At 62.3% G+C, this 11865-nt stretch overlaps 2 protein-coding genes across 2 annotated transcripts in view; one reads left to right on the forward strand and one right to left on the reverse strand.

The window, feature by feature from the left end:
- The window catches only part of LOC106899929 (protein FAM57B-like), a 9159-nt gene extending 8881 nt beyond the window's left edge, over positions 1 to 278 (reverse strand). The window contains exon 1 of the mRNA XM_014961867.1: positions 265 to 278. Within this exon, the coding sequence (XP_014817353.1) occupies positions 265 to 278 (14 nt within the window). The remainder of the gene's footprint in view (positions 1 to 264) is intronic.
- LOC106899930 (fructose-bisphosphate aldolase A-like) overlaps positions 1 to 11390 on the forward strand; it is a 13621-nt gene extending 2231 nt beyond the window's left edge. The window contains exons 2-8 of the mRNA XM_014961868.1: positions 339 to 460; positions 4570 to 4781; positions 5948 to 6002; positions 7682 to 7842; positions 8943 to 9026; positions 9110 to 9284; positions 10750 to 11390. Coding sequence (XP_014817354.1) covers positions 349 to 460; positions 4570 to 4781; positions 5948 to 6002; positions 7682 to 7842; positions 8943 to 9026; positions 9110 to 9284; positions 10750 to 11390 — 1440 coding nt within the window. The 5' untranslated portion in view covers positions 339 to 348. The remainder of the gene's footprint in view (positions 1 to 338; positions 461 to 4569; positions 4782 to 5947; positions 6003 to 7681; positions 7843 to 8942; positions 9027 to 9109; positions 9285 to 10749) is intronic.
- The last annotated feature ends 475 nt before the right edge of the window (positions 11391 to 11865 follow it).

Genomic DNA, 11865 nt, shown 5'->3' on the forward strand with positions numbered 1-11865 from the left:
GGTTCCCTGGAAGGGGGGGGGGTCCCATCTTCCCCGCCCCCCCAAACTCCTGGGTTCCCTGGGGGTAGGTGTCTCCCCCCCTTCCCCAAACTTCTGGGTCCCCTGGAAGGGGGGGGTCCCATCTTCCCCCCCCAAACTCCCGGGTCCCCTGGAAGGGGGGGGTCCCATCTCCCACCCCCTCCACCCCAAACTCCCGGGTCCCCCGGAAGGGGGGTGTCCCCCTGCCCGGATGCCTGTGTCGTTGTGCCCCCCCCCTTCCCCCGCCCCGGGGCAGCCATGGGGGCGGGCGGGGCCGTCACGTCCCAAGGTGTGGCTGATGTCACCGCTGATGTCACCAGAGCCGCCGCGATGTCCCCGCCGGTACCAGCGCTGACCCCGGAGCAGAAGCAGGAGCTGGCGGCCATCGCCCAGCGCATCGTCGCCCCCGGCAAGGGCATCCTGGCCGCCGATGAGTCCACTGGTGGGTCACTGGGAGGCACTGGGAACGGCTGGGAAGCCATTAAAAAGCCCTGAGAGCATACCAGAAAGCACTGGGAGGGCACTGGGAGGCACTGGGAATGGCTGGGAAGCCATTAAAAAGCCCTGAGAGCGTACCAGGAAGCACTGGGAGGGGACTGGAGGGCACTGGGAGGCACTGGGAACGGCTGGGAAGCCATTAAAAAGCCCTGAGAGCATACCAGGAAGCACTGGGAGGGGACTGGGAGGCACTGGGAACGGCTAGGAGGTGATTAAGAAGCTCTGAGAGTGTACCAGGAGGGCACTGGGAGGCACTGGGAGGGGACTGGAGGACACTGGGAGGCACTGGGAGCATACTGGGAAGCACTGGGAGGCACTGGGAACTGCTAGAAGGGCACTGGGAGGGGACTGGAGGGCACTGGAAGGCACTGGGAACAGCTAGAAGGGGACTGGGAGGCACTGGGAGCGGCTAGGAGGTGATTAAGAAGCCCTGAGAGCGTACCAGGAGGGCACTGGGGGGCACTGGGAGGCACTGGGAACTGCTAGAAGGGCACTGGGAGGGGACTGGAGGGCACTGGGAGGCACTGGGAACTGCTAGAAGGGCACTGGGAGGGGACTGGGGGGCACTGGGAACGGCTAGGAGGTGATTAAGAAGCGTACCGGGAGGGCACTGGGAGGCACTGGGAACTGCTAGAAGGGCACTGGGAGGGGACTGGAGGGCACTGGGAGGCACTGGGAACTGCTAGAAGGGCACTGGGAGGGGACTGGAGGGCACTGGGAGGCACTGGGAACTGCTAGAAGGGCACTGGGAGGGGACTGGAGGGCACTGGGAGGCACTGGGAACTGCTAGAAGGGCACTGGGAGGGGACTGGAGGGCACTGGGAGGCACTGGGAACTGCTAGAAGGGCACTGGGAGGGGACTGGAGGGCACTGGGAGGCACTGGGAACTGCTAGAAGGGCACTGGGAGGGGACTGGAGGGCACTGGGAGGCACTGGGAACTGCTAGAAGGGCACTGGGAGGGGACTGGAGGGCACTGGGAGGCACTGGGAACTGCTAGAAGGGCACTGGGAGGGGACTGGAGGGCACTGGGAGGCACTGGGAACTGCTAGAAGGGCACTGGGAGGGGACTGGAGGGCACTGGGAGGCACTGGGAACTGCTAGAAGGGCACTGGGAGGGGACTGGAGGGCACTGGGAGGCACTGGGAACTGCTAGAAGGGCACTGGGAGGGGACTGGAGGGCACTGGGAGGCACTGGGAACTGCTAGAAGGGCACTGGGAGGGGACTGGAGGGCACTGGGAGGCACTGGGAACTGCTAGAAGGGCACTGGGAGGGGACTGGGGGGCACTGGGAGGCACTGGGAACAGCTGGGAGGTGATTAGGAAGCCCTGAGAATGTACCAGGAAGCACTGGGAGCATACTGGGACTGTACTGGGAGGGGACTGGAACACACTGGGGGGCACTAGGAACTGCTAGGAGAGGGTTAGGAAGCACTGGGAGCGTACTGGGAGGAACTGGGAGGCACTGGGAACTGCAAAGAGGGGGTTAGGAAGCACTAGGGGCATACTGGGAGAGACTGGGAGGCACTGGGACAGCCCTGAGAGCTACTGGGAGGCACTGGGGTCATGCCAGGAGGGCGCTGGGAGCTACTGGGAGACACCAGGGCTGGACTGGGAAGTACTGGGAGGCACTGGGGTGGCACCTGGGGAGTACTGGGAGATACTGGGCCTTACTGGGAGGCAACAGGAGCCAAGCTCTCCCGTGCCATGAGGTGTTACAGGGGGGCACTGGGAGCTACTGGGAGGTGCTGGGGCGGGACTGGGAGACCAGTGGGGATTACTGGTCTATATTGGGAGTGACTGGTTTGTACTGGGATGGGCGCAGGAAGCCCTTGAGAATTTTGATGTGGCACCAGAAGATGGTTATGAGCTACTGGGGCTGAACTGGAGGCTACTGGGAGGCACTGGGGCAGGACTCGGAGACCAGTGGGGGTTACTGGGCTGAACTGGTTTGTACTGGGATGGCTGGAGGCAGAACCAACAAGCATCTGAGAACTTCCAGGTGGCACCAGGGGGGTCCTGGGGTGGGGCAGCACTGGGAGCTACTGGGGCAGCACCTGGGAGCTACTGGTTTGTACTGGGAGCTACTGGGGCAGCACCGGGAGCTACTGGACCAGTAGGAGGAGACCAGTGAGGAGTACTGGGATGAACTGGTTTGTACTGGGAGGGCTGGAAGCAGAACCAACAAGCATCTGAGAACTTCCAGGTGGCACCAGGGGGGTCCTGAGGGCCCCTGGAGCAGCACTGGGAGCTACTGGGGCAGCAGGAGGAGACCAGTGGGGTTAACTGGGCTGAACTGGTTTGTACTGGGATGGCTGGAGGCAGAACCAACAAACATCTGAGAACTTCCAGGTGGCACCAGGGGGGTCCTGAGGGCCCCTGGAGCAGCACTGGGAGCTACTGGGGCAGCAGGAGGAGACCAGTGGGGTTAACTGGGCTGAACTGGTTTGTACTGGGATGGCTGGAGGCAGAACCAACAAACATCTGAGAACTTCCAGGTGGCACCAGGGGGGTCCTGAGAGCTACTGGGGCAGCACTGGGAGCTACTGGGGCACCTTGTGGGCAGCACAAAGAGACCAGTGGGGGTTACTGGGCTGAACTGGGCTGAACTGGTTTGTACTGGGAAGCACTGGGAGCATACTGGAAAAGTACTGGGGGGCACTGGGAACTGCTAGGAGAGGGTTAGGAAGCACTGGGAGCGTACTGGGAGGAACTGGGAGGCACTGGGAACTGCAAAGAGGGGGTTAGGAAGCACTAGGGGCATACTGGGAGAGACTGGGAGGCACTGGGACAGCCCTGAGAGCTACTGGGAGGCACTGGGGTCATGCCAGGAGGGCGCTGGGAGCTACTGGGAGACACCAGGGCTGGACTGGGAAGTACTGGGAGGCACTGGGGTGGCACCTGGGGAGTACTGGGAGATACTGGGCCTTACTGGGAGGCAACAGGAGCCAAGCTCTCCCGTGCCATGAGGTGTTACAGGGGGGCACTGGGAGCTACTGGGAGGTGCTGGGGCGGGACTGGGAGACCAGTGGGGATTACTGGTCTATATTGGGAGTGACTGGTTTGTACTGGGATGGGCGCAGGAAGCACTTGAGAATTTTGATGTGGCACCAGAAGATGGTTATGAGCTACTGGGGCTGAACTGGAGGCTACTGGGAGGCACTGGGGCAGGACTCGGAGACCAGTGGGGGTTACTAACATGGAAGGTGGGACCAGGTCAACCACATCAGAGGTGACCACATCAGAGGTGGCTTCATCAGGCACCTGCATTGGCGTTGAGCTTGGGACATCTCAGGGACATCGGGTGGACATTGAGGACCTTTGGGGACAATGAGGGGACGTAGGGGGGTTGGATGCTCCTGGGGCCAGGTCAACCACATGGAAGGTGGGACCAGGTCAACCACATCAGAGGTGACCACATCAGAGGTGGCTTCATCAGGCACCTGCATTGGCGTTGAGCTTGGGACATCTCAGGGACATCGGGTGGACATTGAGGACCTTTGGGGACAATGAGGGGACGTAGGGGGGTTGGATGCTCCTGGGGCCAGGTCAACCACATGGAAGGTGGGACCAGGTCAACCACATCAGAGGTGACCACATCAGAGGTGGCTTCATCAGGCACCTGCATTGGCGTTGAGCTTGGGACATCTCAGGGACATCGGGTGGACATTGAGGACCTTTGGGGACAATGAGGGGACGTAGGGGGGTTGGATGCTCCTGGGGCCAGGTCAACCACATGGAAGGTGGGACCAGGTCAACCACATCAGAGGTGACCACATCAGAGGTGGCTTCATCAGGCACCTGCATTGGCGTTGAGCTTGGGACATCCTACTGGAGCAGTAGGAGGAGACCAGTGAGGGGTACTGGGCTGAAGTGGTTTGTACTGGGAGGACTGGAAGGAGAACCAACAAGCATCTGAGAACTTCCAGGTGGCACCAGGGGGGTCCTGAGGGCCCCTGGAGCAGTACTGGGAGCTACTGGGGCACCTTGTGGGCAGCACAAAGAGACCAGTGGGGGTTACTGGGCTGAACTGGTTTGTACTGGTTGGGCCGCAGGCAGCATCGCCAAGCGGCTGAGCTCGGTGGGGGCGGAGAACACGGAGGAGAACCGGCGTTGGTACCGGCAGCTGCTCTTCACGGCCGACAGCCGCGTGGACCCCTGCATCGGTGGCGTCATCCTCTTCCACGAGACCCTCTACCAGAAGGCGGCCGATGGGCGTCCCTTCCCCGAGGTCATCCGCAGCAAGGGCGCCCTGGTGGGCATCAAGGTGGGGACAACCTCGGGGACACCGCGGGGGCTCGGGGGTGACCGCGTGGAAGGTGGGACCAGGTCAACCACATGGAAGGTGGGACCAGGTCAACCACATCAGAGGTGGCTTCATCAGGCACCTGCGTTGGCGTTGAGCTGGGGACATCTCGGGGACATCGGGTGGACATCGAGGGCCTTTGGGGACAATGAAGGGACGTAGGGGGGTTGGATGCTCCTGGGGCCAGGTCAACCACATGGAAGGTGGGACCAGGTCAACCACATCAGAGGTGACCACATCAGAGGTGGCTTCATCAGGCACCTGCATTGGCGTTGAGCTTGGGACATCTCAGGGACATCGGGTGGACATTGAGGACCTTTGGGGACAATGAGGGGACGTAGGGGGGTTGGATGCTCCTGGGGCCAGGTCAACCACATGGAAGGTGGGACCAGGTCAACCACATCAGAGGTGGCTTCATCAGGCAGCCTTGTTGGTGTTGTGCCGGGGACATCGGGTGGACATCGAGGGCCTTTGGGAACAAGGAGGGGACGTAGGGGGGTTGGATACTCCTGGGACCAGGTCAACCACATCAGAGGTGGCTTCATCAGGCACCTGCGTTGGTGTTGAGCTTGGGACATCTCAGGGACATCGGGTGGACATTGAGGACCTTTGGGGACAATGAGGGGACGTAGGGGGGTTGGATGCTCCTGGGGCCAGGTCAACCACATGGAAGGTGGGACCAGGTCAACCACATCAGAGGTGGCTTCATCAGGCAGCCTTGTTGGTGTTGTGCTGGGGACATCGGGTGGACATCGAGGGCCTTTGGGAACAAGGAGGGGACGTAGGGGGGTTGGATGCTCCTGGGACCAGGTCAACCACATCAGAGGTGGCTTCATCAGGCACCTGCGTTGGCGTTGAGCTGGGGACATCTCAGGGACATCGGGTGGACATTGAGGACCTTTGGGGGCAATGAGGGGACGTAGGGGGGTTGGATGTTCCTGGGGCCAGGTCAACCACATGGAAGGTGGGACCAGGTCAACCACATCAGAGGTGGCTTCATCAGGCAGCCTTGTTGGTGTTGAGCTGGGGACATCTCAGGGACATTGGGGCCCTTGGGGACAATGAGGGGACGTGGGGGACATGGAGGGGAGGCGGGTCAGCCCCATCACCCTGTCCTCATCCCCCAGGTGGACAAGGGGGTCGTGCCCCTGGCTGGCACCAACGGCGAGACAACAACCCAGGGTAAGTGACAGCTGTGTCCCCACCCCTGATGCCACCATGGTGGCCTCATCCGTGATGTCTCTCCCAGGTTTCGTCACTGTCCCCGTCCCTGATGCCACCGCAGTATCCCTAACCCTAATTCCACCTCGAAGCCCCATTGGTGTCCCCATCCCTGATGCCACCATGGTGGCCTCATCCATGACATCTCTCCCATGCCACCACAATGTCCCCATCCTTGATGCCAACACGGTGGCCTCATTCCTGCTTCCACCTCGAAGCCCCATTGGTGTCCCCACCCCTGATGCCACCATGGTGGCCTCATCCATGACATCTCTCCCCATGCCACCACAGTGTCGCCATCCTTGATGCCACCGTAGTGGCCTCCTCCATGACCTGTCCCCACCCCCGATGCCACCACGGGGTCCCCACCCCTGATACCACCATGATGGCCTCATCCATGACCTGTCCCTACCCCTGATACCACCATGATGGCCTCATCCATGACCTGTCCCTACCCCTGATACCACCATGATGGCCTCATCCATGACCTGTCCCCACCCCTGATACCACCATGATGGCCTCCTCCATGACCTGTCCCCACCCCTGATACCACCATGATGGCCTCATCCATGACCTGTCCCCACCCCTGATACCACCATGATGGCCTCATCCATGACCTGTCCCCACCCCTGATACCACCATGATGGCCTCATCCATGACCTGTCCCCACCCCTGATACCACCATGATGGCCTCATCCATGACCTGTCCCCACCCCTGATACCACCATGATGGCCTCATCCATGACCTGTCCCCACCCCTGATACCACCATGATGGCCTCATCCATGACCTGTCCCCACCCCTGATACCACCATGATGGCCTCATCCATGACCTGTCCCCACCCCTGATACCACCATGATGGCCTCATCCATGACCTGTCCCCACCCCTGATACCACCATGATGGCCTCATCCATGACCTGTCCCCACCCCTGATACCACCATGATGGCCTCATCCATGACCTGTCCCCACCCCTGATACCACCATGATGGCCTCCTCCATGACCTGTCCCCACCCCCGATGCCACCACGGGGTACCCACCCCTGATGCCACCAGGGTGGCCTCATCCATGACATCTCTCCCATGCCACCACAATGTCCCCATCCTTGATGCCAACACGGTGGCCTCATTCCTGCTTCCACCTCGAAGCCCCATTGGTGTCCCCACCCCTGATGCCACCATGGTGGCCTCATCCATGACATCTCTCCCCATGCCACCACAGTGTCGCCATCCTTGATGCCACCGTAGTGGCCTCCTCCATGACCTGTCCCCACCCCCGATGCCACCACGGGGTCCCCACCCCTGATACCACCATGATGGCCTCATCCATGACCTGTCCCTACCCCTGATACCACCATGATGGCCTCATCCATGACCTGTCCCTACCCCTGATACCACCATGATGGCCTCATCCATGACCTGTCCCTACCCCTGATACCACCATGATGGCCTCCTCCATGACCTGTCCCTACCCCTGATACCACCATGATGGCCTCCTCCATGACCTGTCCCCAGCCCTGATACCACCATGATGGCCTCCTCCATGACCTGTCCCCACCCCCGATGCCACCACGGGGTCCCCGGCCCTGCTCCCCTGGTGCCCTGGTGTCCCCATGGCTGATGTCCCCGCGCTGTCCCCAGGGCTGGACGGGCTGATGGAGCGCTGTGCCCAGTACAAGAAGGACGGGGCCGACTTCGCCAAGTGGCGCTGTGTCCTCAAGATCACCGAGCACACGCCCACGCGCCTGGCTGTCATGGAGAACGCCAACGTCCTCGCCCGCTACGCCAGCATCTGCCAGCAGGTCTCTGTCCCCTCCCCGCTGTCCCCAACCCTGTCCCGGGTCACCTTTGGGCACCCGAGGGTGGTTGGTGGCCTCCAAGTTGTGGGGTGACACCACAAGGTGGCACCTAGAGGTGGTGTGGTGGGACGTGGGGATGGTGTGGTGGCACCTAGAGGTGGTGTGGTGGGACGTGGGGATGGTGTGGTGGCACCTAGAGGTGCTGTGGTGGGACGTGGGGATGGTGTGGTGGCACCTAGAGGTGCTGCGGTGGGACATGGAGATGGTGTGGTGGCACCTAGAGGTGATGCGGTGGGACATGGGGATGGTGTGGTGGCACCTAGAGGTGCTGTGGTGGGATGTGGGGATGGTGTGGTGTCACCTAGATGTGCTGTGGTGGGACATGGAGATGGTGTGGTGGCACCTAGAGGTGGTGTGGTGGGACGTGGGGATGGTGTGGTGGCACCTAGAGGTGCTGTGGTGGGACGTGGGGATGGTGTGGTGGCACCTAGAGGTGCTGTGGTGGGACGTGGAGATGGTGTGGTGGCACCCCCATGCTCTTGGGACACCTCACTGTGTCCCCACTCCATCTCTTGTGTCACCTCCGGGCACCCAGTGGTGGTTGGTGGCCTCCAGGTTGCAGGGTGACACCACGAGGTGGCACCTAGATGTGGTGCAGTGACACCTCCATGCCCAAGGTGGCACCTAGATGTGGTGCAGTGACACCTCTGCGCCCTTGGGTCACCTCAGCGTGTCCCTTCCTGGTTGCAGGGTGACACCACGAGGTGGCACCTAGATGTGGTGCAGTGACACCTCCATGCCCAAGGTGGCACCTAGATGTGGTGCAGTGACACCTCTGCGCCCTTGGGTCACCTCAGCGTGTCCCTTCCTGTCTTGGTGTCACCTCCCTGTCCCTAACCCCACACCTGTGTCCCCTCTGGGTGGCCCGTGGTGCTTGGTGACCTCCCAGCCACACTGGGTGTCACCCAGAGATGGTGCTGAGATGTGACACGGTGTCACTTCCGTGTCCCTTCCTGCCACCCCAGGGCCACCTCCCGCCGTCCTGTCCCCTGTGGTGACCCCCTGGGGTGTCGCTGTCCCCAACGTCCCCCGTGTCTCCACAGAACGGCATCGTCCCCATCGTGGAGCCCGAGATCCTCCCAGATGGTGACCACGACCTGAAGCACTGCCAGTACGTCACCGAGAAGGTGGGTGATGTCCCCGCCGTGTCCCCACGCTGTCCCCCACCGCGTCCCCCTGGCGTCCCCACCCACGTCCCCATGTCCCCAAGGTGCTGGCCGCCGTCTACAAGGCGCTGAGCGACCACCACGTCTACCTGGAGGGGACGCTGCTGAAGCCCAACATGGTGACACCGGGTCACGCCTGCAGCAAGAAGTACAGCCCCGAGGAGATCGCCATGGCCACCGTCACCGCCCTGCGCCGCACCGTGCCACCCGCTGTCCCCGGTCAGTGCCACCCGCTGCCCGTGTCCATCACCACCTCCTCGTGGTGTCCCCATCCCCATGGCTACATCCTCATGGTGTCCCCATCCCCATGGCTACATCCTCATGGTGTCCCCGTCCCCATGGCTACATCCTCATGGTGTCCCCATCCCCATGGCTACATCCTCATGGTGTCCCCATCCCCATGGCTACATCCTCATGGTGTCTCCATCCCCATGGCTACATCCTCGTGGTGTCCCCATCCCCATGGCTACATCCTCGTGGTGTTCCCATCCCCATGGCCATGTCCTCGTGGTGTCCCCATCCCCATGGCTACTTCCTTGCGGTGTCCCCATCACTACCTCCTCATGGTGTCCCCATCCCCATGGCTACATCCTCATGGTGTCCTTGTCCCCATCACTACCTCCTCATGGTGTCCCCATGGTGTCCCCATCACTACCTCCTCGTGGTGTCCCCCACCCCCATGGCTACATCCTTGTGGTGTCCAAATCCCCATGGCCATGTCCTCATGGTGTCCCCGTCCCCATGGCCGTGTCCTTGTGGTGTCTTTGTCCTCATGGCCGTGTCCTCGTGGTGTCCCCATCACTACCTCCTCGTGGTGTCCCCGTCCCCATGGCTACCTCCTCATGGTGTCCCCATCCCCATGGCCATATCCTCATGGTGTCCCCGTCCCCATGGCCATATCCTCATGGTGTCCCCGTCCCCATGGCCGTGTCCTCATGGTGTCCCCATGGCTACATCCTCGTGGTGTCCCCATCCCCATGGCTACATCCTCATGGTGTCCTCGTCCCCATGGCTGCATCCTCATGGTGTCCTTTTCCCCATCACTACCTCCTCATGGTGTCCCCGTCCCCATGGCTACGTCCTCATGGTGTCCCCGTCCCCATGGCTACGTCCTCATGGTGTCCCCGTCCCCATGGCTACGTCCTCATGGTGTCCCCGTCCCCATGGCTACGTCCTCATGGTGTCCCCGTCCCCATGGCTACGTCCTCATGGTGTCCCCGTCCCCATGGCTACGTCCTCATGGTGTCCCCGTCCCCATGGCTACGTCCTCATGGTGTCCCCGTCCCCATGGCTACGTCCTCATGGTGTCCCCGTCCCCATGGCTACGTCCTCATGGTGTCCCCATCCCCATGGCCATGTCCTCATGGTGTCCCCATCCCCACAGCTACGTCCCCATGACCACATCCCCGTGATGGCCCCATTTCCACAGCTGCGTCCCCGTGGTGTCCTCGTCCCCACGGCTGCGTCCCCGTGGCCATCTCCTCATGGTGTCCCATCCCCATAGCTACATCCTCGTGGTGTCCACGTCCTTATGGACACGTCCCCATCCCCATAGCTACATCCTCGTGGTGTCCACGTCCTTATGGACACGTCCCCATCCCCATAGCTACATCCTCGTGGTGTCCACGTCCCCATGGGCACATCCCCACGGTGTCCCCTGACCCTGTCTCCGTGGTGTCCTCAGGCATCACCTTCCTGTCGGGTGGGCAGAGCGAGGAGGAGGCCTCCATCAACCTCAACGCCATCAACCGTTGTCCCCTGCCCCGGCCATGGGCCCTCACCTTCTCCTACGGCCGCGCCCTCCAGGCCTCGGCCCTGCGCGCCTGGGCCGGCAAGAAGGACAACACCAAGGCGGCCCAGGAGGAGTACGTCAAGAGGGCCCTGGTGGGTGACCGTCACCTCCCTGGGGACACGGGGCCGGGTGGGATGGGTGGAGAACTTCAAGGAGGGTGTGCTGGGTCACCGTGGAGACCTGGGAGGGTCGGGGACATCTTGGGCATGGAGGGGACCTGCGGCCAGGTGGAGGACGTCAAGGAGGGTGTGGTGGGTCACCCACGGGGATGTCGGAGGGATGGGGGACAGATGGGTCACCCATGGGGACGTCGGAGGGATGGGGGACAGATGGGTCACCCATGGGGACGTCGGAGGGATGGGGGACAGAGGGGGCGTGAGGACGCGGGGAGGTGGCCCAGATGGAGGACATCAAGGAGAGTGTGGTGGGTCACCATGGGGATATCTTGGGTGACATGGAGGGGACATGGGGAGGTGGAGGACACCAAGGAGGGTCTGGTGGGTCACTGTGTCGGAGGGTTGGGGACATCTTAGACATGGAGGGGACAGGGGGAGGTGACCCCAGGTGGAGGATGTCAAGGAGGGGCACCCATGGGGATGTCAGAGGGGTAGGGGGCAGAGGGGATGTGGGGAGGTTGCCCAGGTGGAGCTCATCGGGGAGGGTTTGGTGGGTCCCCATGGGGACGTCGGGGGGTTGGGGACATGGAGAGGACAGGGGGAGGTGGAGAACATCAGGGAGGGTTTGGTGGGTCCCCATGGGGACATCGGGGGGTTGGGGACATGGAGAGGACAGGGGGAGGTGGAGAACATCAGGGAGGGTTTGGTGGGTCCCCATGGGGACATCGGGGACATGGAGGGGACAGGGGTTGGAGAACATCAGGGAGGGTTTGGTGGGTCCCCATGGGGACATCGGGGACATGGAGGGGACAGGGGTTGGAGAACATCAGGGAGGGTTTGGTGGGTCCCCATGGGGACGTTGGGGACATGGAGGGGACGGGGGGGGTGGAGA

Source organism: Calidris pugnax, unplaced genomic scaffold (assembly GCF_001431845.1).
Source record: "Calidris pugnax isolate Ruff unplaced genomic scaffold, ASM143184v1 scaffold932, whole genome shotgun sequence".
Taxonomy (NCBI): domain Eukaryota; kingdom Metazoa; phylum Chordata; class Aves; order Charadriiformes; family Scolopacidae; genus Calidris; species Calidris pugnax.